We start from the raw sequence: 25,424 nt of genomic DNA on the forward strand, positions 1-25,424 counted from the left end.
CTTAAACTTGATAAGGTCCCAGTAGTCAATGCCGGGACATAAAATGCTGCAGCACTGGGATGGGTACTTGCTGGGAATGGTGATGTAGATAAAATAATGATTTATCTAGTGCAACTCATGCAGTCATTATTGTGAGGGTCTGTGCACACACAAAATCAAAAACTTCTCAAAATACAGAGCTGTTTTCAAGGGAAAACAGCTCCTGATTTTCAGATTTATTTTTTTTAGCAACTCATGTTTTTCGCTGTGTTTTTTACAGCCGTATTTGGAGCTGTTTTTCAATAGAGTCTATGAAAAACGGCTCCAAAATAGGCTGAAAAAGTGACATGCACTTCTTTTTCGCGGCCGTTTTCGGTCAATTTATGAACAATTTTTTGGCCGATTTTTTTCCGTTGTGTGGGTTTGAGATTTGTTTAACTCTCACCCACATTGCTGCTACTGTATTACGCTGCAGAATTCTCTGCAATGAAATCAGTTGTGGAAAATCCGCAGCGTTTACACCTAGTGTGTTCCTATTCTAGGTGTGGCACCAAGCAAATCATCTCCGGCTCAGCTTCCGCACAAACCTACCTGAATCCTATGTAAGGAATATACATAAAAATCACATGTGGTGTGACAGTCCCTAGATATCCCAAACAATAATATGACATTAAAGGAACAGTGTCACCAAAATATTTTTTTTAATATCAGTTTTATGTTAGGGTTTTATTAAAAACGTTTATATTTATTTGTGTATTTGTGTTACTTTTTCCTATTTTTACACTTTTTCTTCCCTATGGGGGCTGCCATTTTTTTTTCCATTTCTGTATGTGTCGATTAACGACACATACACACATGGAATACGGCAGCTCCAGTCCCATAGGGACTGCGAACGGGGCCCGTTCATCCACTTTGGTGTACGCCGTGTGTGTGGGAACGGCGCATGCGCCGCTCCCACACAGTCCGATTTGAAATGCGCGCCGTCCGGCGCCATTTTCCTGTGGACCGGAAGTCGTGGCCGGGCAGTAAGATTACTACTTCCGGTCGCGGCTTCCGGACTTGTGCACATGGAGCAGCGGCAGCAGACGGAGCGGACGGACCGGCGGCGACTGGAGCAGGTAAGTGATTTCTATGTATGTGCGTGTTTCAGTGTGTTTTACTAGTGTATGTAAACCTTCTACACTGTGTGTTAGCTCAAAAAATGGCGACACACAGTGTAGGAGGTTTGACCGTTCAATCCCCTCGTTTCTCCCAGCACTAGCCAGGATAAAGGAGGGGGGGATTCTCAGAGCTCACTAGAGCGAGGGATTTTTTCCCAATTTTGCAGCATAAAGCAATGTGGTTGCTTTACCACATGCAATGCTGCAATTTTGGGAATTGCTCCATCTAGTGACCAGTGCTGGGAAATATTATAAATTGAATCCAATTTATAATATTTCCTGACTCGTGGAAAAAATAAAAAAAATTAGAACAATGTTTAATCACCTATACACTAACTGTTTAACTAAAAAAAACAAAAACATGTTTTTCTGGCAACACATTCCCTTTAAGTAATAAATTAGCTCCTGCACACATTTTAAATAAAGCAAAAACAAAAGAAGAAAAACGGCAGATTCATTTATTAGCTTGTCATGCAATTGTACTGCAGTTTTAAGGTGCTCTTCCGTATAACCACTGGTAGAAGACCAGCTTCAGTTCCTACCAAGTGGGCATCATATCTGGAAACCAGACTCTGCCAAGGTGCTTTGAAACTTCCCAATGAATTTGATCCGGGTTAAACTTCTGATCAGGGATTAAAACCTCCTCCATGATAGAAAGCTGGGACAAGCGACCACCACACATTTTTACAAACTCTACAAATGCAGAGCAGGAAACTTCACACTCCCCAAGTCCAATGGCCGTCAGACTCTTGCATCGCTCTGCAATGCGAATCAGTTCTTCATCAAGAGGCCGAAGTCCATTAGCACAAACTACCAACTCCACAAGCCGAGGACATGTCATGCCAACACGACCAAGCACTTCCTTGCTGACAGATCTCCCAAAGTACAGGTGTGTAACTGGCGTTTCGTAGCGGAAAAAGGGATCGAACTCCTCTTCATAAAGAAAAAAGTACATGACCAGATTTACTTTAGGAGAATGCTTTATCAGAGCATCCCAGCTGCTTTTCTGAATGGTGTGAAAGTGTGTTTGTCCCGGGTTTTCGCTGACAACATCAATACGTAGGTGTTCCAAACGCACATGTTTTTCTGAAGACAGTGCCAGCAGGAGTTCATCGCTCAGTAAATAGTAGTTTAAAGCCAGCTCCCGTAAACCATGACACTGATCTGCTACACATAAAATTCCTGAAACAAATTTTTATTTTTTAGTTGCTGACAAAAAAATGCATACATTGAAGAATTAACAATTTTACAAGAAGTTTTAAAGTGGACATCCATTGACTATAAAGACAGGGTATTTAATGAAAGTGTATGTCTTCTCTTAAAAGGGTGTGCGCTTTGGTCAATCCCTACTTGCTTGACGGGTCTTTTGATATCAAATTGTCCCCTGTTTGGACCCCCAGCGAACAGCTGGCAGTGTTTAATTCCCCTGCAGTGCCATCACGTGGGATAACACAATGCCCATTCAAATCAATAAATGGTCTGTGTAAAACAGGATAAGTACTCCAGAGCGAGAGACATTCTTTGTAGCCACTCTTTAGGGTATGTGCACACACAAAATCAAAAACGTCTGAAAATACGGAGCTGTTTTCAAGGGAAAACAGCTCCTGATTCTCAACAGTTTTTTTTAGCCACTCGCATTTTTCAAAGTGTTTTTTACGTCCGTTTTTAGAGCTGTTTTTCCATAGAGTCAATGAAAAACGACTCAAAAAATGTCTCAAAAAGTGACATGCACTTCTTTTCGCGGCCATTTTTTATGTGCCGTTTTCCGAAAATGAGGCGTAAAAAACCGCCCCAGTCGGAACAGAATGCCGTATTTCCCATTGAAACAATGGGCAGATGTTTGTAGGCGTTCTGCTTCCGATTTTCGGGACATTCACGGCCTGAAAAACGGCTGAAAACACTACGTGTGCACATACCCTTACTCTCGCCAAGAGATAAGGATCCTGAACTGGGAACTCCTGAGAAGTCCCTAATGGGATATAAGAAAGTGGTTTTTTTTATATATATTTTTTAAACCAGACAACCGCTTTTACTGGATCTTAGGCCCCCCCATGCATACGACCGTGCCCGTAATCACGATCCGTGATTACGGGCATGGCCGCCCACTAACAGCTGCATTTGCGGGCCGTGCTCCCATATAAAGTATGGCAGCACGATCCACAAAAAGGTGTCCGTGGGCAATAGAATTGAATGGGTCTGTAATTACGGACGAATCCTACGGTTGCGTGCATGGGGCCTAAGTGAACTGCCAAAGGACCTGTGATCACCAGAGTCTGTAAAAGAAAAGCCTTTCCAGGACCATTAACACAGTTTAGCAGTTCATTGGCTCTGGACAATCAAAAGCAACACATTTGGTAACTATCATGGAATGGGAGATACATGGTCTAGCCCTGGGAACTAATAAGCCCGGCAGCCCATCCATCAAGATCTTCAATATAACACACACTTCCTGATCTGAATTAGGAGGAAGAAGAAGAATAGCAAACACCTAAGATTTATACAGAAAGACTTCCCATAGTTAACCGCACATAAGAGTTCAGGAGCAGTTTTCCTTTTTATCTGGAAATACAACATGGAGAGCAGCTACAGATTAATGGTTATCGTAAGGATATGGCTCTTACATAGGTAAAAACGCTATTTTGACTAAATATGTAAATTTAGAGAAAATGCATTCATCTGAAAAGTGAAGATCTGCAAAGATTTCTTTAAACAACATGTACAATGAAGGGTTTTACCTGCAGGAGACACATGTGGACAGCTGCTCATTTTCAGAAGCTTTAGTGTGTCACTGTTGTTGGCCACCAGAACTTTCAGAGATGGATCATCAACCGGAGTATCATCAATTTTAAGTGATGACAGTGACTTTGAGTTGACAAATACAACAGTAAGTGCAGATATGAAGTGTGACTACAAAACAGAAGCAAAGCATGTTATTTCTGTTCAGTTAAATGTCTTTTAATATAGTCATGCAGCTCATTCTGCTAAGTGATGAAGTTACTTGTAGGCACAGCCATAGTCTCAGATGATAGTTCTCCTAAAGACAATCTGAGTCCCCACAACCAGGCTCTGTTCACATAGTGTTAAATAACTATGTTTGGAGTCCCGGCACATACGCCAAATTTATCCAGAGACCCCCATTCACCAGGGGCATGCCTAAGGAGTCTACTTTTTCAATTCTATACAGAAGGATACAGTAAAAAAAAACACTGGCAGTATACATTTGTTTTTTTAACTATGGGAACCTATGGGTGACATATGCCACTGAATGGCAATAAAGCAATGTGAACAGAGCCTTAATCATATACTGCATTTTTCGGACTATAAGACGCACCCAGGTTTTAGACAACAGAAAATAGGAAAAAATTTCATATATTACTACTTTTACAAAGAAAAAACTATTGGTTAAAAAAAAATTATTTGTTCAGTTTCACCACATTCTGAAAGCCATAACTTTAAAGAGGCTCTGTCACCAGATTTTGCAAACCCTATCTGCTATTGCAGCAGATAGGCGCTGCAATGTAGATAAGAGTAACATTTTTATTTTAAAAAAAACGAGCATTTTTGGCCAAGTTATGACCATTTTTGTATTTATGCAAATGAGGCTTGCAAAAGTCCAAGTGGGCGTGTTTAAAGTAAAAGTCCAACTGGGCGTGTATTATGTGCGTACATCGGGGCGTTTTTACTACTTTTACTAGCTGGGCGTTCTGATGAGAAGTATCATCCACTTCTCTTCAGAACGCCCAGCTTCTGGCAGTGCAGACAGCGTGTTCTCGAGAGATCACGCTGTGACGTCACTCACTTCCTGCCCTAGGTCCTGCATCGTGTCAGACACATCGGCACCAGAGGCTACAGTTGATTCTGCAGCAGCATCAGCGTTTGCAGGTAAGTAGCTACATCGACTTACCTGCAAACGCCGATGCTGCTGCAGAATCAACTGTAGCCTCTGGTGCCGATGTGTCCTCGCTCGTCCGACACGATGCAGGACCTGTGAGTGACGTCACAGCGTGATCTCTCGAGAACACGGCTGTGTGTCTGCACTGCCAGAAGCTAGGCGTTCTGAAGAGAAGTGGATGATACTTCTCGTCAGAACGCCCAGCTAGTAAAAGTAGTAAACACGCCCCGATGTACGCACATAATACACGCCCAGTTGGACTTTTACTTTAAACACGCCCACTTGGACTTTTGCAAGCCTCATTTGCATAAATACAAAAATGGTCATAACTTGGCCAAAAATGCTCGTTTTTTAAAAATAAAAACGTTACTGTAATCTACATTGCAGCGCCTATCTGCTGCAATAGCAGATAGGGGTTGCAAAATCTGGTGACAGAGCCTCTTTAAGGCTGGATTCACACGAGCATTTTCCGTCCGTAATTGACGGACGTATTTCGGCCGGAAGACCCGGACCGAACACACTGCAGGAAGCCGGGCTCCTAGCATAATAGTTATGTACGACGCTAGGAGTCCCTGCCTCTCCGTGGAACTACTGTCCCGTACTGAAAACATGATTACAGTACGGGACAGTTGTCCTGCAGCGAGGCAGGGACTCCTAGCGTCGTACATAACTATGATGCTAGGAGCCCGGCTCCCTGCACTGTGTTCGGTCCGGGTCTTCCGGCCGAAATACGTTCCATCCATTACGGACGTAATGTGCTCGTGTGAATCCAGCCTAAGGGTCAGTTCACACGGAGTTCCTTGACATGTTTTTTGATGTGGAAACCGCGTTGGAAAACGAGCCAAAAAACACCTGAAAATGCCTCCCATTGATTTCAATAGGAGGCGGAGGTGTTTTTTTCCCACCAGCGGGAAAAACATCTCGCGGGAAAAATAAGGGACATGCCCTATCTTCGGGCGTTTACGCCTCTGACCTCCCATTGACATCAATGATGGCAGAGAAAGCGTATTTCCCGTCATTTTTTGCCCGCGGCGCTAAATGGTCGCGGGCGAAAAACGGCATGCAGGCAGAGCAAAATCTGTCTCAAAATTCCAAATGGAATATTGAGGCAGATTTTCTGCCTGCAAAAAACCAGACTTATATTTTTTAATCGTTTGAGCGGTGTGAGGGCTTATTTTTTGCAGGATAAGCTGTAGTTTTTTTATTTGCGCCATATTTTGGCACATACGATTTTTTTTTATCACTTTTTAGCGCTATGGTGACCAAAAAAAACAACGATTCTGGGGTTTTCATTTTTTTTTTACGTCGTTCACCGTGCGAGTCAGATAATGCTATATTGTAATCGTTTCTGACTTTTACAAACACAGCTATACCAATTTCTTTCATTTTTACATTGCGTTTTGGGAAAAATGGGAAAAGGTTTTTTTTTTAACTTTTAATATTTTTTTACACTCCTGAAAATATATCTAACCTTTTCTTTTTTTACACATTTTATTAGTTCCCCTCATGGACTTGTGCAATACACTGCAATACATAGATGAGTTACGGAAACAGCATAACACGCTGAGCTACGCTGTTTCCGTAACTCCCATAGAAGTGAATGGCAGTTACAGAAAGAGCATGCGAGCTACGCTGTTGCCGTAACCACTATTCAGTTTCATGGGAGTACCGGATAAAGCATAGCTCAGCGAGTTACGCTGTTTCCGTAACTTGACCATGTACGCTGTTTTCGTAGCTACCGAATTCCGGAAAGAGCGTAGCTCGCGGTGCTATGCGGTTTCCGTAACTCCCATTCACTTCTATGGGAGTTCCGGAAACAGCGTAGCTCAGCGAGAACTTGGCTGTTTCCGTAACTCCTGACCACCTAACCAGGAAGTGGCTGGAAGACAGCGGAGCTGGGTAAGATGGAACTGGGTTTAGGTGTCCCCGTTCTACAGATAGGTGCAGGTCCCAGAGGTGGGACCCGCATCTATCTGCCATTTATGACATATCCTGTGAATATCCAAAAAATGCAATATTTGGAGCAGCACAAATCCCGTTATCAGGAGCGGTGTCACGCTGTAAAAACAGACAAACCCAGTCTGACGTAATGTAATCTTCAGCAAAAGCGTGGTGAACAGCAGCACACGTCTCCCAAGTTTAAATCAATAAGTTCTTTTATTGGTCAAAAATCCAGTAAAAAATGGCAACGTTTCGACCCGTGACAAGTGGAGGGTCTTTTGAGAAAGACCCTCCACTTGTCATGGGTCGAAACGTTGCCATTTTTTACTGGATGTTTGACCAATAAAAGAACTTATTGATTGAAACTTGGGAGACGTGTGCTGCTGTTCACCACGCTTTTTCTGAATATCCTGTGAATATGTCATAAATGTCCTTCATGGGAAGACCCCCTATAAATACTGCAGTCGCTATTGACCACGGCATTTAACTAGTTTAAACGGCCAGGAACAGCGCCATCACTGTTCCTGGCCGTTAGAGCAGCGTGTCAGATGTAAAACACAGCTGACACATCATGGGTCGGGAAGGGGTTAAGTAAGAAGCGGTCAGGGGGCCCGGCGCTGCTAAAACCCTTGACTGCCGACTATAAGACGCAGGAACTTTTTAGCAAAATTTATTCTTGCTAAAAACTGCGTCTTATAGTCCGAAAAATACGGTACTTTTTTTCCAATTCTTCACCATTTTGGGCTCAGTGAATAGAAGCATTTTTTATTGAATTTAGAGACTGAAAATCTATTCTGAAACTTACAAGGTAACCGTTTCTGAAAGTTCTGTAAATTCTGCAAATGTTCCATACATTTGAATGGTGTTTATGAAAATCCATATACATAATGCAGAAACAACCCCAATTCAGATGTATTTTATGAATTTACAGTGGCAGAAATGTCTACAACAAATCTGCTGAACGTGAACACGCAAAATAGAGGAGAAAGCAGTCATATAAAGTTGAAAAAAGCGGTGACTTCACCATGACTGCTGTGTACTGGATCATACACATTAGGGGATGTAAGAGCATGTTGCCATAGGGTGGTTAAGACCGCAGTTCTATCAAGCATCAAAGCCTTTACCTTTGGTAAATCCATAAAGCTCGGTCGAGCAGTTGATATTAGTCCAAGTGTTTTCAAAGAACAGTTTACAAGTTGTGACAGAATATCACATGCAGCTTCTGCTGATTCCTTACTACTATCAACCTGAAAAGAAAGAAAAACTTTAAATCATGATCTCAACAGAGACAGAAAACCATGAAAAATGCGTTATTGAAAACATTTGTTGAACTAGTTATTAACTATTCCATCAGAATATTAGAGCAATAGAGTATTTTCATACAGAACTGTAGCAGCCGGGCAATTTACCAAATACAGCAAAGCTGGACAGTGTGTAATCCAGTGTGGAATTGTCAAGCACATATGAAAACATTCAGAATGAAGGTCATGTGACCCCCATCCTGCCTGCGGTGAGGCAGCCGCCGCATTAAGGCGGAGAAGGGGTCAGGTGCATCATCTATCAGACATTTATGTCAATCCCGTGGACATGCATGAATGTCTAAGACGCTCTGCTCTGAGGGTATGTTCACACGCAGTGTTTTCAGGCGTAATTCAGGCATTTTACGCCTCGAATTACGTCTGAAAAAACGGCTCCATTACGCCTACAAACATCTTCCCATTGCTTGCAATGGGATTTACGATGTTCTGTTCCCACAAGCTTTTATTTTACGCGTCGCTGTCAAAATATGGCGCGTAAAATGACAGCTCGTCAAAAGAAGTGCAGGATACTTCTTGGGACGTTTTTGGAGGCGTTTTTCATTGACTCCACTGAAAAACAACTCCAAAAACAGCCGTAAAAAACACGAGTTGTTACAAAAACGTCTGAAAATCAGGAGCGGTTTTCGCCTGAAAACTGCTCCGTATTTTCAGACGTATTTTGCTACTGCGTGTGAACATACCCTAAGGGTATGTTCACACGCACTGTTTCCAGGCGTATTTTGGAGCGTTTACGCCTCGAAAAACGGAAGCTGAACACCTACAAAACATCTGCCCATTGAAATCAATGGGAAAAACAGCATTTAGTTCATATGGGGCGTCTTTTTACGCCTGTTTTAAAAAACGGAGCGTAAAAAGAAGTAGCATGTCACTTCTTGAGGCGTTTTTTGGAGATGATTTTCCATAGAACACTATGAAAAACGCCTCAAAAAAACGCCTGAAAAGAAGCCTCAAAAGAAGCTCCAAATTTAGCGTATGTGCACACGTAGTGACCAAAAACGTCTGAAAATACAGAGCTGTTTTTAAGGGAAAACAGCCCCTGATTTTCAGACGTTTTTTGAGCAACTCGCGTTTTTTACGTCCGTTTTTGGAGCTGTTTTCATTGGAGTCTATGAGAAAACAGCTCCAAAAACGTCCAAAGAAGTGTCCTGCACTTCTTTTGACGAGGCTGTATTTTTACGCGTCGTCGTTTGACAGCTGTCAAACGACGACGCGTAAATGACAGGTCGTCTGCACAGTACGTCGGCAAACCCATTCAAATGAATGGGCAGATGTTTGCCGACGTATTGTAGCCCTATTTTCAGACGTAAAACGAGGCATAATACGCCTCGTTTACGTCTGAAAATAGGTCGTGTGAACCCAGCCTAAAAGAAGCTTGATTTTCAGCTTCAAAAAACGCCTGAAAATCAGAGGCAGTTTTCTCTGAAAACAACTCCAGATTTTCAGACGTTTTTTAGTAAGCGTGTGAACATACCTCTGTATACATCAGGGAATACCACTGCCGTATACACCCAAAACACACCCATAGAATGATGTGAAAGAGTCTAAGATGAGAATAGCCCTTCAAATACTCGAGGAAAGAGAACAGCTCAAGGACCTCTATTTATTGGTGCTTTTTGCTCTTCACACGATGCAGATGAAAGTTTGTTACCTTGAAGCTGACATACTGTAGGTGATTCGAGTGCCTCTTAATGATCTGTTTGATCAGGTCAGGATGCGTTGCCTTTAAATAAGATGTAGCTGGCTGATTGAGCTCAAACTCAAAGCATCTCCAGAGTTCGGGCATGTGAAACACATGATTCCAGTTGCTGCACACTTGTGAGGCATGTGCACGATCCAAAAGAGGCAAATACTGAAAAACCTGCAGAATTATGTCGGGAAGTAGATTACCCCAGTCATAGACCATGGAATGCTTTGTGGGATCTTCACTTTTAGTTTTTGCCTTTTTTGACAATTTCTCCAAGTTTCCGACTGACAAACCAATGCTGGTATCACTGGCCATTCTTCCTCTTTTCATCCTATACATAAAATAAATGATACATCAGATAGCTGCAGAACATTAACAACTGTGTGACGGCAGATTCTCCCTAGAATAGAGGGGGATGGGGGTCTTCCTTCCGTTATTCTTTTTTCAACCCCCCCCCCCCCCGCATGAGTGGGAATGTAAAGTGATGTAGAACAGGTTCAGGAAAAAGTGTGAACTTACATCTGCATACAAATTCCTTGACAGAAAAAACTTGTAAGAAAAATATTTTCTAGAGAAAACTTGCAAGCCGTAAAAAGGTTAAGGTTTCCTGCCGTAGTACAAAGGCCATCATTATCTTTCTTAGGCTCGGCTTACATCACGTTTGAGGCTTCCGTAGCGAGTATTTCCTGACATATACCTCTGACGTACGCCTCTGTATAGGATGGTGGCGGATGCCCAAAGAACACAACCGTTTTGTCATCCTTTGGGTAAATGGAGCTGATGAGAACATGATGTGAACAGAGCCTTAAGCTGCTATGGCCACAGCCATCACGTATGCCATAGAGCCAATGTTGCTAGTTTCTCTATCAAATCTCCTTATCCAGCAAATATACCCTAAAAGACAGAACATAAAGACAACACCCACCCATCTCCATGGTCACTTCAAGCCATCATTGCTTTTCCACATAGATCTAAAGGGAACTAATTTGAAGAGCTATTCACCAAGAGGAAAATACATACCTTCCCTACAGACATGCAAGCCTGTTTCTTCACGTATGGGAAGACTACACAAGGAAAACCCCTTTACCTCACTTAACCTCCTATCTTACTACTAACATTAGTTATAAAATGGAGTCATGAAAATCCGGAAGGCTATAGCTCTGATTTTGAGAGCAGCGATGTTACTTTTGTAACACGACTGAGGATTTAGGCCTTATTTACACGAGCATGTTTCTTGTCAGCTTTAGCAACAGACGGACACATGCAATTCAAAGGGGCTAGTCACACATCCGTGTTCTTTCACAGGGCGTGTGTCTATTGCGAAAAACTCACCGCATGTCCTATTCTGGTCTGGTTTTGCAGACCAGACTCGTTCATTAAAGTCTATAGGTGTGTGCAAAAATGGACAGAACACGGACGACATCCGTGTGCTGTACGATTCTCACGCATCATGTGTTAAAGAGATGCAGGAAAAAAAAAAAAGTAAAACCAGGAAGTGATTGCAGAGGAGGAACACGGACGGGAAAAACGGATAACACACAAACCACTTTGACGCAGCAAGGACAGTAATATTTATTAATAACCGACCTTTTATTGCGGACATCAATCGGACACACTCGTGTGAATAAAGCCTTAGTTATGATTCATATTAAGCTGCAATAGATCAGGATTGGTAAAAAAACATTGCTAAAGGTCTCGACTGCAATATTGATTCTGTTGAAAAAATGGAAACCTGCCGGAATGGTGACAAACGGAAACCATTAGCAATGTTTCCGTCACCATTGATATCAATGGGGATGCAAACGAAAGCTAAGGTTTCCGTTTGGATTTCCGTCGAGGGGTTCACCCAATGGAAACCTCCAACGGAACATCTGAACGGAAAGCCATGTGAACAGGCCCTTAAACCAACTTGCTTTGCTTACTACAGTGCAGTATAAAAAGCAAAGTGCCTACTTATTATAAAATAAAATATTGGCACCCTGACTTGCATAAAACCCCCTCACCTGATCATGCAGATTATAATCTAAGTTTGGGCCTGTTCATATCACCGTTAGCGTTCTGTTGATGAGTTCCGTCAGACCTTTCTGTCAGAGGAACCCATCAACGGAAAGGCAAACGGAAACCATTTGTCTCCATTCCGTAAAGTTTTCAGTTTGTTTTTTTGCGGAAACTATAGCGCAGTCAACGGCAGCATTACCATTGAAAAAAAGTGTCATGCTCTTTCTTGCCGTGGTTCCGCCTCTGACCTCCCATAGAAATCAATAGGAGGCAGAGAAAGCGTTTTTCACTGCGTTTTTTGCCCATGGTGCTCAATGGCCACAGGCGAAAAATGCAGCGAAAATCGCGCCAAGAATTTGCAGGCAGGTCAACATCTGCCTCAAAATTCCTGAAGGGACAGTTGACACTGTTTTTTTACGCGTCAGAAAATGCGCCAAAAAACGGACGAAAATGCCTCCCATTGATTTCAATGGGAGGAAGAGGCGTTTTTTTCCCGCGAGCGGAAAAAACGTCTCGCGGGAAAAAGAAGCGACATGCCCTATCTTCGTGCGTTTAAGTCTCTGACCTCCATTGACATCAATGGGAAGCAGAGAAAGTGTATAATGCTGCATTTTTTGCCCGCGGCGCTCAATGGCCGCGGGTGAAAACCGCAGCGAAATACGTGGCAAACGGTGTGCAGGCAGATCAAAATCTGGCTCAAAATTCCAGACGGAATTTTAATGCAGAATTTTCTTAGGCCTTGTTCACATAGTGCAGATTTGCTGCAGATTTTGCATTTGTTTTTAAGCCAAGGCCAACAAACCTAAACAGAAGAAATATACAAATGAAGAACTTATACATCTGCTCTCCTGGATCCAATTTTGGCTTCAAAAATGTATTACAAAATCTGCAAAAAATCTGCATTGTGTGAACAAGACCTTAGGCATACTACCTGCCATTTGCCTGCCCATTTTAAAGACCTGCATTGCTATAAATACAAAGCATTGCGCAACCCTTAGGCTGGGTTCACACGACCTATTTTCAGGCGTAAACGAGGCGTATTATGCCTCGTTTTACGTCTGAAAATAGGGCTACAATACGTCGGCAAACATCTGCCCATTCATTTGAATGGGTTTGCCGACGTACTGTGCAGACAACCTGTCGTTTACGCGTCGTCGTTTGACAGCTGTCAAACGATGACGCGTAAATTCACTGCCTCGTCAAAAGAAGTGCAGGACACTTCTTTCAGACGTAATTTTAGCCGTTCTTCATTGAAGTCAATGAAGCACAGCTCAAAATTTACGGCTGTCAGAGAAGCCTCGCAAAATGCGAGGAGGAGCTTTTACGTCTGAAACGAGGCAGCTGTTTTCTCCTGAAAACAGTCTGTCATTTCAGATGTAAAAGCCTGCTATCGTGTGCACATACCCTTAGGGTATGTTCACACGCAGTGGTTTCAGACGTAATTTGGGTGTTTTACAAACATCTGCCCATTGCCTGCAATGGGTTTTACGGTGTTCTGTTGCCACAAACCTTTATTTTACGCGTTGCTGTCAAAATATGGCGTGTAAAATGACGGCTCATCAAAAGAAGTGCATGTCACTTCTTGGGACGTTTTTGGAGGCGTTTTCCATTGACTCCTTTGAAAATCAGCTCCAAAAATGGGCGTAAAAAAACGCCGCGAAAAACGCGAGTTGTTAAAAAAACGTCTGAAAATCAGGAGCTGTTTTCGCCTGAAAACATCTCAGTATTTTCAGATGTTTCTGGTCACTGCGTGTGAACATACCCTGACATACCACGTGACACACATGAAAAGCATCAGCACCCAACGATTTATTTTGCAATAATTATAATGAAAAACAGGAAGTCATTTAATTTCTTGGTCCACACCCAATGAACATACTAAGGGCAGATACAGACGGACGTTGCGTTTTTGCGCGCGCAAACAACGCGGCGTTTTGCGCGCGCAAAAACCATTTGACAGCTGCGTGTGTCATCCGTGTATGATGCGCGGCTGCGTGATTTTAGCGCAGCCACCATCATAGAGATGAGGCTAGTCGACACCCGTCACTGTCCAAGGTGCTGAAAGAGCTAACTCTTTTAGCACCCTCGACAGTGAATGCCGAACACAATATCGAAAAACCTGATGAAAAAAAAGAAAAAGTTCGTACTTACCGAGAACTTCCCGGCCGTTGCCTTGGTGACGCGTCCTTGGTGACGCGCCTCTCGACATCGGGCCCCACCTCCCTGGATGACGCGCCAGTCCATGTGACCGCTGCAGCCTGTGCTTGGCCTGTGATTGGCTCGAGCTGTCACTTGGACTGAATTGTCATCCCGGGAGGTCAGACTGGAGGAAGACGCCGGGAGTTATCGGTAAGTCAGAACTTCGTTTTTTTTTTACAGGTTCATGTTTTTTGGGATCGGTAGTCACTGTCCATGGTGCTGAAACAGTTTAACTCTTTCAGCACCATGGACAGTGACTATCTCCTGACGTCGCGTACCGATAATTTTTTTGCCGGGTTCGGCCAAAACGAGTTCGGCCGAACCCGGTGAAGTTCGGTTCGCTTGTCCGGCTTCGCTCATCGCAAAGACACTCCGTTTGGATGTTCGGAAACAGAAAAGCGCGTGGTGCTTTTCTGTTTACATTCATCCTTTTGACAGCTGATGCGCTGTTTCAGTCGGTTCGCACGGAAGTGCTTCCGTGCAACCTGCGTGGTTTTCACGCACCCATTGACTTCAATGGGTGCGTGATGCGCGAAATACGCAGAGTTATTGAACCTGTCGCGCTTTTTGCGCAGCAGACAAACGCTGCGCAAAAAGCACGGACTGTCTGTACTGCCCCATAGACTTGTATTGGTCCATGCGTGCCGCGTGAAAACCACGCGGCCCGCACGGACCGAATACACGCTCGTGTGAATCCCCCCTAAGGGTATGTTCACACGAGGGCGTCCGTAACGGCTGAAATTACGGGGATGTTTCAGCCTGAAAACATCCCCGTAATTTCAGCCGTAACGGCATGTGCAGGCGCTTGAACGCCGCGTCAGTTACGGACGTAATTGGCGCTGCTATTCATTGGAGTCAATGAATAACGGCTCCAATTACGGCCAAAGAAGTGACAGGTCACTTCTTTGACGCGGGCATCTATTTACGCGCCGTCATTTGACAGCGGCGCGTAAATTACGCCTCGTGTGAACAGACAAACGTCTGCCCATTGCTTTCAATGGGCAGATGTTTGTCAACGCTATTGAGGCGCTATTTTCGGGCGTAATTCGGGGCAAAAACGCCCGAATTACGTCCGTAATTAGCGCGTGTGAACATACCCTTATATATAATTACAGGTGTTTGGTTTGTTAAAGTGCAGTTATCAGAGAGGTGTCGAGCTACTGGAATGGTTTACCTGGCTTCTAAGGGTATGTTCACACGCCCTATTTACGGACGTAATTCAGGCGTTTTACGCCTGGAATTACGGCCAAAAAAAATGGCTCCAAAGCGTCGGCAAACATCTGCCCATTGAATTCAATGGGTCTTACGGTGTTCTGTGCAGACAGGCTTTTTTTTACGCGCCGCTGTTAAAATATGTCGCGTAAAAAGACGGCTGCCTCAAAGAAGTGCATGTCACTTCTTGGGACGTAATTGTAGCCGTTTTCCATTGACTCCATTGAAAAACAGCTCCAATTACGTCCGTAATGGACGCCGCGAAAAACGAGAGTACGAGCAATTACGTCTGAAATTCACACACAGTGAGCAAAAACGTCTAAAAATACGGAGCTGTTTTCAGGCGAAAACAGCTCCTGATTTTCAGAAGTTTTTTTGACAACCCGCGTTTTTTACGCCCGTTTTTGGAGCTGTTTTTCAATGGAGCCAATGAAAAACGCCTCCAAAAACGTCCCAAGAAGTGTCCTGCACTTCTTTTGACGAGCCGCCATTTTACGTGCCGTATTTTGACAGCGACGCGTAAAATAAAGGCTCGTGGGAACAGAACATCGTAATTCCCATTGAAAGCAATGGGCAGATGTTTGTAGCTGTATTAGGGGCGTTTTTTCATGCATAATTTGAGGCGTAAAACGCCCGAATTACGTCTGAAACCACTGCGTGTGAACATACCCTTACCCTGTTCACACTGAGTTTTTTTGCAGGAAGGAATGTTGAGGCAGATTTTGACCTGCCTGCAAATTTTTGCCGTGATTTTCGCGGCGTTGAGCAAAAAAAACTCAGCGAAAAGAGTTCTCTGCCTCCCACTGATTTCAGTGGGAGGTCAGAGACAGAAACGCGGGAAGACAGAACATGTCGCTTTTTTTTGTCCTGTGAGCAGAAAAAAACGCCTCTGCCTCCAATTGAAATCAATGGGAGGCGGTTTCGGACATTTTTTGGCACCAATTCCGACGTGGTATCCGTGTCAAAAAAACTCAGTGTGAACAGGGCCTTATTGTTTACTTTCAGTGAATAAAATTCTGCCCATGGTCATGTGAATGTGAAGGACACACGTGCACAGCTCATGACGGTTAGGCCATGTTCACACAGGGCAGATATGTGATGTGTAAATGTACAAAGCGCATCAGCCCTGGAATACGCAGCGAATTCCAGCCGAATAAGGCCTTGTTCACACAGAGTTTTTTTGCAGGCAGTAAAATCTGCCTCAATATTCCTTCTAAAAACCGCCGCAGAAAAAAACGCCTCCACCTCCCTTTGAAATCAATGGGAGGCGGTTTCGGCATTTTTTTTTACCGCTGATTGCGACGTGGTTTCTGTGTAGAAAAACTCTGTGTGAACTGTGCCTAAAGATGCCGTCTTATGTTCTCGTCCACGCTGGCCTCCTGGAATGACACTGCAGCACGAATGCAGATGAATAGTGTGTTACTCTGGCTGGATAGACACGAGCGTGGCGTTTTGCTCTGCGCAAATGGCACTTAACAGCTCCGTGTGGCAGCAGCATATGATGCGCGGCTGCGTGCTTTTCGCGCAGCCGCCATCATTATGACACTCCATTTGGATGTTTGTAAACAGAAAAGCACGTGGTGCTTTTCTGTTTTCATTCAGCCTTTTCACAGCTGTTGCGCGAATCACGCAGTTCGCATGGAAGTGCTTCCGTGCGGCATGCGTGGCTTTCACGCACCCATTGACTTCAATGGGTGCATGATGCGCGAAAAATGCCCAAAGAACGGACATGTCGTGACTTTTTTTTCAGCGGACTCACGCGGAGTAAAAATCACGCACATGTCCGCACGGCCCCATAGACTAATATAGGTCCATGCGACGCGCGTGAAAATCACACGCGTTGCACGGACGTATTTCCAGTTCGTCTGAATAAGGCCTTTGTGCGTGAAAATCACTGACTGTCTTAACGGCCCCACTCACTAACATAGGTCCGTGCGACGCGCGTGATTTTCACGCGTGTATCACGGACATAATACACGTTCGTGTGAATAAGGCCGAAGAGTGAGATCCAAAAGCGAAGTAGAATCAGTTATATGAGCCCTAAATTATTAAAGGAACGCTACAGTCCACAAACACGTCTCTCTCTTAGGGCTTATTCAGACGAACGGGATATACGTCCGTGCAACGGGCGTGATTTTCACGCGCGTCGCACAGACCTATATTAGTCTATGGGGCCGTGCAGACAGGTGCGTGATTTTTACACAGCGCGAGTCCGCTGCGTAAAACTCACGACATGTCCGTTCTTTGTGCGTATTTCGCGCATCACGCACCCATTGAAGTCAATGGGTGTGTGAAAATCACGCGCACCACACGGAAGCACTTCCGTGGGACTCGCGTGATTCGCGTGATTCGCGCAACAGCAGTGAAAAGGATGAATGAAAACTGAAAAGCACCACATGCTTTTCTGTTTACAAACATCCAAACGGATGATGGCGGCTGCGCGAAAATCATGCAGCCGCGCATCATATGGTGATAACACACGGCGCTGCTAAGTGCCTTTTGCGCACACAAAACACCGCATTTTTTGCGTGTGCAAAACACACACGCTCGTGTGAATCCAGCCTCATACTATAGATCAACATTTAGTCACTTTTCCGATTATTCATCATTTGGATTTTGAGGGCCATAAACAAAGATCTAAACTAAGAAAACAAAAAAGACAAAGCGTATATAGTGCATGGACCAGTAATCCCAAATAAAATGAGAAGCGGTGGTCAAATATGCTGACCCGGTATAGTAAGGGCGGATTTACACGAATGTGATTTACGTCCGTGCAACCCGCGTGATATTCACGCGGGTCGCACGGACCTATACAAGTCTATGGGGCCGTGCAGACAGTCCGTGATTTTTACGCAGCGTGAGTCCGCTGCGTAAAACTCACGACATGTTCTATATTTCTGCGTTTTTCGCGCATCACGCACCCATTGAAGTCAATGGGTGCGTGAAAATCACGCGCACCACACGGAAGCACTTCCGTGGGACGCGCGTTATTCGCGCAACAGCAGTAAAAGAATGAATGTAAACAGTAAAGCACCACGTGCTTTTCTGTTTACGAACATCCAAACGGAGTGTCATAATGATGGCGGCTGCGTGAAAAGCACGCAGCCGTGCACCATATGATGATGACACACGGAGCTGTCAAGTGCCTCGGTTTTTGCGTGCGCAAAACGCACAAGCTCGTGTAAATCCGCCCTTATGCTAAGAGCATAACATCCAAAAAAGCGTACTCCAATGATCCACCTAGGTGGAATGGTTCGGGTGAGGTTGCAGCCAAAGTTCCGATCCGAAAGCCGTAGCAGCCTTGACTTCGTCAAACTAAGTTTTAATTGTACAGATAAAAACTACACGTTTCAAGGCCGAACTGGCCCCTTCATCAGGTTGTTACAATACTAAACCTGATGAAGGGGCCAGCTCAGAATTGAAACGCGTCATTTTTATCTGTACAATTAAAACTTAGTTTGACTACGGCTGCGCGCTGGAATATTCTGTCTTTTCTCCCAATTTCTTCAATAAACAAAGATCTGTCCCTGATCAGACCAACATTATGATGAAGGAGCATTCCTGGACCTTCTGGTGGGCGAAGACGTATCTGATCATAGTAAGCGACCATTTGGGGCAATACAACAGAAGGATGTTTATCAGTAGATCGCTATTACCGCTACAACGACTACCAACCAAGAGAGAAGCGTACATAGAGGAAAGGGGGCCCCAGAGCAGATACCAAAATGAAGCAACCCCCTGCAGTGACGGGGAAAGCTGTTACTATGTTACATATGGCCCTGAACCAAGAAGCTGACGGTTTGGACTGACTGATGTTTACTTTGTATTGGCATTTTTGTAGAATGATTGGTAGGTACATTAGTGTAATGTGCCCACATATAGGACAATTGGCTAGACATATACATGGGTGTGTAAGGTAAACAGCAGACTGTGCGGGGTGTGCAAATGGGACTACAAGCATAAACAGATTACTATTAATAGTCCCTTTTACCTATAGCGCAGTATATAGGACATATGATATATTGTGGGCTGCTAAGGCAGGACATGTACAGCGTATACAAGTAATGGCGGCCGCATGCCCACACTACAGAAGGGTGACATGACCCGCTAAGGATCTAAACACAGCGCACATTACCCCGCACCAGGCCCTGGGGGGCGTGTCACGTGATTCCATTATTTACACCCCTACCGACAATGGATAAACACCACGTGATGTCTACAGTAGTGTATACGGTACCTGGCTGGCGCGTCGCCTTTGAGTGACAAGAGATGGCTGTATAGTGTCGTCTCGTGGTCGCATTAGCCCGGGACCGCAGTGTTGTAGCGCGTCTCCCCGGTACTACGCAGCCCGCTCCCGGCACTCATTAGCCAACCAGGCCCTGGCCGCTCACCACGGTCCAAACACACCGGCGTTAGTAGACTTATGAGCTGGCTGGCGACACGTTCTGGTGCCCGGCTCTCCCTATGGCGCTCGTATCCAGCCTCGTATTATTAGTTTGTTCCATCCTTTAAGATGGCGGTAACGCGCGTTCCCTCATGAGATGGCTGCGACTGAGGCGGCCACTTCTCCCCGTCAGAGCGCGCATGCATGTGGGTGTGAACTGCAACCAGAGAGGCCGGGTTCAGCTGACGTTCACCAGTTTCTTATTCACAAGGAATGTATTTTTTATTGGTTCAGTAACTATGGAAGACGTATGTTAATTACATTGACTGAGGTGCCTTGAGAAGAATGAAGTTAAAGGCAGCCTGGAAATAGAAAGTATTAACACAAAAATGGGCATCAAAGTGGGCAACCAAGACTGATCTCACACTGCTGGCAGTGGCACAGAGAGAGATGCCCCACACTCATTTTAGTCGAGTCCAGGCTGGCCTAAATTGATTCTGGGAATAAAAACTGGCAGAAATAATCATTCTGGACAATACACTGTATGTGTAGAGCGGGATTTTAATTTCGGCAAATATCTTTTTGTATAAATACAATTTTCCATTATACTTTCTGTATTCATTTCTTAACTGTTCCCAAGATCTCTGCTTGCTGTTATCCAGTAGGAACATTCATTACTTCCAGTGGAAACAATTCTCACCATGGTCATGTGATGTACCCATTAGAAGACGTCTGATACACGTACGGTAAGTGCGAGGGTAGGGACACACACGGCGTGAACACTGGGGATTTTCCGCAACAGATTACAGTAGCAGCAAAGTGGATAAGATTTGAATAAATCTTAGGGGGGATTCACACGAGCGTGATTTGGCAGCGTGTAGGCCGCGTGGTTTTCGCGCGGCACGCAATGCCCTATAGAAGTCTATGGGGCAGTACACACAGTCCGTGTATTTTGCGCAGCGTTTGTTCGCTGCGCAAAATACGCGACAGGTTCAATAACTCTGCGTATTTCACGCATAACGCACCCATTGAAGTCAATGGGTGCGTGAAAACCAGGCAGGTCGCACGGAAGCACTTCCGTGCGAACAGACTGAAACAGCGCACGAGCTGTCAAAAGGATGAATGGAAACAGAAAAGCACCACGTGCTTTTCTGTTTCCAAGCATCCAAACGGAGTGTCTTTGCGAGGAGCAAACCCCGACAACCGAAGCTAACTTCACCGGGTTCGGCCAAACTCGTTTTGGCCGAACCCGGCAAAAAAAATTGCAGTCCGCGACGTCGGGAGACATTCACTGTGCATGATGCTGAAAGAGTTAAACTGTTTCAGCACCATGGACAGTGACTTGCGATCCCAAAATACATGAACCTGTAAAAAAAAACGAAGTTATAACTTACCGATTACTCCTGTCTCCTTCCTGCAGTCCGACCTCCCGGGATGACACTTCAGTTCAAGTGACAGCTCCAGCCAATCACAGGCCAAGCACAGGCTGCAGCGGTCACTTGGACTGCCGCGTCATCCAGGGAGGTGGGGCCCGATGTCAAGAGAGGCGCGTCACCAAGGACGCGTCACCAAGGCAACGGCCGGGAAGTTCTCGGTAAGTAGGAACTTTATCTTTTTTTTTTACAGGTTTTTCGCTGTTGTGTTCGGCATTCACTGTCGAGGGTGCTGAAAGATTTAGCTCTTTCAGCACCTTGGACAGTGACGGGCGTTGACAAGCCTCATCTCTATGATGCCGGCTGCGCGAAAATCACGCAGCCGCGCATCAGACACGCATGACACACGCAGCTGTCAAATGGTTTTTGCGCTCGCAAAACGCCGCGTTGTTTGCGCGCGCAAAAACGCAACGCTCGTGTGAATCTGCCCTTAACCACACGCTGCGTAAAATAAAAAAAAATGTAACCAGTGTTTTCCATAGACATTCCACCCGAAAAACTGCACCACAATTTGGTGCAGTTTTTCTGCTGGAATTCCCTGCGGGTTCCAGGATGGATGCACTGTGTGCATTTACACAACGTATATCCGCCCTGTGTGAACATGGCCTAACTGTCACAAGCTGTGGACGTGTGTCCTTCACATGACCATGGACAGAATTTTATCCACTGGAAGTAAACAATAAAAGTTCCAACTAAATAGCAACCAGCAGAGATCTTGAAAACCGTGAGGAATTAATACAGAAAGTCGATTGGAAAATTGTATAACTTTACTTTATACAAGAAAAAAAACAGATGCTATGTTCTGCTCAGAAGCGAAAGAACCAGAGTCTAGGGTAATAACAAGAAGATATAGGGAGAATTTATAAAAGGCTAAACACCAGTATTAGGGCTTATTCAGATGAACGTATAATATGTCCGTGCAACGTGTGTGATTTTCACGCACCTCGCACGGACCTATGTTAGTCAATGTGGCCGTTCAGACTGTCCGTGAGTTTCACGCAGCGTGTGTCCGCTGCGTAAAACTCAAGACATGTCCTATATTTGCCCGTTTTTCGCGCATCACGAACCCATTGAAGTCAATGGGTGCATGAAAACCACGCACGGCACACGGACGCACTTCCGTGTGCCGCGCGCGATGCGTGCTACAGTAGTCAAAACTATTAATTAAAACAAAAGCACCACGTGCTTTTCTGTTTACAAACATAAAAACAGTGTCATAATGATGGCGGCTGCGCGAAAATCAGGCAGCCACGCATCGTATGCTGCTGACACACGGAGCTGTTATAGACCTTTTGCTCACGCAAAATGCCGCGTTTTTTGCGCGCGCAAAATGCACACGCTCGTGTGAATCCGGCCTTATGGCGCATAGAGTTTCAAATTATAGCAAATGCCATATTTGCACAATAATTTGCGACTTTTTGCTATTTGATGCTGCCGCCAACACTTTTCGATTTTACTATAATTTACACCAGAAACTGCTCGGAACTGGCATAGATTTTCCTTTCTGGCACACGGACAGCCAGAGATGCATCTCAGTTATTAAGAGGCGAATTTTACTCTAGCGCTATTTATATTAAGACTGGTGTATGAAACGCCAGTCTTAACCCCTTCCCGCTCCTTGACGTACTATTACGTCATGGCAGCTCTATCGTTCGCGCTCCATGCCGTAATAGTACGTCTTGCAGTTAGAACAGCGGTGCGCGCGCCCGGCGCGTTCATGCGCTGTGATAGCTGCTGTTTCTGACAGCAGGCTATCACGGCATAATGGGACGGGACCATTTACTATGGTCCCGCCTCGCCGATCGCCGCTATTGGCTAGTCAGTGAGTAACTAGCCAATAGCAGCGATCGGTCTCATTCAGCACAGCAGTGCTCGAGCCCGGCGTTCCTGAGCTGTGAAAGCTGCTGTTTCTGACAGCATGCTATCACAGCATAATGTGCCGGGACCATTTACTATGGTCCCGCCTCGCCGATCGCCGCTATTGGCTAGTCAGTGAGTAACTAGCCAATATCAGCGATCGGTCTCATTGAGCACAGCGGTGCGCGCGTTCGGCGCGTTCATGAGCTGTGATAGCTGCTGTTTCTGACAGCAGGCTATCACAGCATAATGGGCCGGGACCATTTACTATGGTCCCGCCTCGCCGATCGCCGCTATTGGCTAGTCAGTGAGTAACTAGCCAATAGCAGCGATCATTCTCGTCACTTCCTCTCTCTGACCTCACATCCTGCTGCAACCGCCCTGAACGCCCTGTTGGAGTTAGCGAGGCGTTGAGATCGGTTGTGAGCAGAGAGTCAGAGAGAAAAGAAGTGAAAAAAAGTTTCTAAAACGTTTTTTTTGCTTCCCACCACCCCATCCACTACCCACTCCTGTTCCCTTCCTCTTTGAGTTCTACCCACGTTTTTTGGTCAGTGATCTCCTATCACTGACCACTTTTCAGTCTTCAGGACCACATTTCTTGGTCCCTGGGGATTTTTTTTTCATTTTTTTCTATATAAAACATAAAACAAAAAAAAAAATATAAAAAGAAAAAAAAGAAACAAAAAAAAATAGTTAGTTTAGCCAATTTTGAAAATTTAACTGGTTAGTTTAGTATTAGGGTTAGTTAGTGTCAGGGAACCGTCAAAAAGCGTAGTTAGGTATAGTGTCAGGGAATTTAGCGTCAGGAATCGGTCACCGTAGATAGGCTTAGCGTTAGGGATCCATCACCGTAGTTAGGTTTAGCGTCAGGGAAGCTCGGAATAATTAGATAGGTTTAGTGTCAGGCACCCGTCACCGTAGTTAGGTTTAGTGTCAGGGAAGCTTGAAATAATCTAGATAGGTTTAGTGTCAGGGAATCGTCGCCGTAGTTAGGTTTAGCGTTAGGGAAGTCCACATAAAATTTAGTTAGGTTTAGTGTTAGGAACCCTCGCCCTAGTTAGCTTTAGTGTCAGGGAAGTCCACTTGCTCTCTAAAAACAAAACACATTTGTGCTATCCTATTGCTCCCAGTTAGGGATTTATTTTTTTGCTGTATATAAATTTTGTCTTAGCACAACAAGCATGTCCCAACGGACATTTACTGCTGAAGAGGCGTATGCATTTCTGGCCTCCGACACAGACTCGTCGGATGGCGATACACTATTTTATTTGTCTACCTCCTCATCCAGCGATGAAGAGGAGGGACCCCCTAGGAGACGCCCCAGGACCACCACCATAGTAGAAATCCCTGAGAGAAGTGACCCCACAACAAGTGATACCCCTGAGCGAATTGACCCCATTTGGACGCCCACACCAGACCATTATGAACCCCAAATCCCTGAGTACACGGGCAGCCCAGGGATCAAATTTAACACGGCAGGGTTCAGTGAGATGGACTTTTTCAAGTTCTTCTTCACTGATAACTTTATAGAGCTAATGGTCACCCAGACTAATTTATATGCCCAACAGTATATCACCAAGAACCCCAACTCATTTTATGCCCAATCCCAGAGGTGGACTCCTGTAGACGCAGCAGAGTTGGGCAAGTTCTGGGGACTGCTCTTGAACATGGGGCTTCTAAAAAAGCCATCCATTAGGACCTACTGGAGCACGGACATCCTATACCACACCCCGATGTACCGTATGGCCATGTCCAGGATGCGTTATGAGGCAATACTTCGCTTCCTACATTATGCCGATAATGAGCAGTGCCCACCCCGAGATGACCCCAGTTTTGACCGTTTATATAAACTGAGACCCTTATTAGACCATATCAGTGCCCGGTTTGCCCAAGCATACACCCCCGAGAAGTGTATTTCCATTGATGAGTCCCTGGTACATTTTAAAGGGAGGCTTCAATTCCGCCAGTACCTGCCAAGTAAGAGGGCAAGGTATGGCGTGAAGTTGTATAAGCTGTGCGAGAGTGCATCAGGGTATACATATAAATTCAGGATATATGAAGGGAAGGACAGCAGTATTCAGCCCCCAGAATGCCCCCCCTTACTGGGAATTAACGCAAAAATTGTGTGGGATTTGGTGCACCCACTGCTGGACCAGGGTTACCACCTCTACCTGGATAATTTTTATACCAGCGTCCCGCTCTTCAAGTGCCTCGCTTCCAGAAGGACTGCGGCATGCGGCACTGCTAGAAAAAATCTTAGAGGCCTCCCTAAAACACTGCTTGGGCAAACACTCAGAAGGGGTGAGAGCAGGGCACATTCTAGTAGCAACATATTGTGTGTCAAGTACAAGGACAAGAGAGATGTC

The 25,424-nt window shown here is 45.0% G+C and overlaps 1 protein-coding gene across 1 annotated transcript; it reads right to left on the minus strand.

Moving 5' to 3' along the window:
- Positions 1–1,576: 1,576 nt before the first annotated feature.
- On the minus strand, positions 1,577–19,979 carry FBXL3 (F-box and leucine rich repeat protein 3). The gene is made up of 5 exons (XM_075852351.1): positions 19,622–19,979; positions 9,940–10,306; positions 8,097–8,219; positions 3,875–4,046; positions 1,577–2,321 (listed from the first exon to the last, which is right to left on the minus strand). Exons 2-5 carry the CDS (start codon positions 10,303–10,305, stop codon positions 1,678–1,680), a joined length of 1,305 nt encoding a protein of 434 aa, XP_075708466.1. The 5' UTR covers position 10,306; positions 19,622–19,979; the 3' UTR covers positions 1,577–1,677.
- Between the last annotated feature and the right edge of the window lie 5,445 nt (positions 19,980–25,424).

The sequence above is a fragment of the Rhinoderma darwinii genome, chromosome 2 (assembly GCF_050947455.1).
Source record: "Rhinoderma darwinii isolate aRhiDar2 chromosome 2, aRhiDar2.hap1, whole genome shotgun sequence".
NCBI classification, from domain to species: Eukaryota; Metazoa; Chordata; class Amphibia; order Anura; family Rhinodermatidae; genus Rhinoderma; species Rhinoderma darwinii.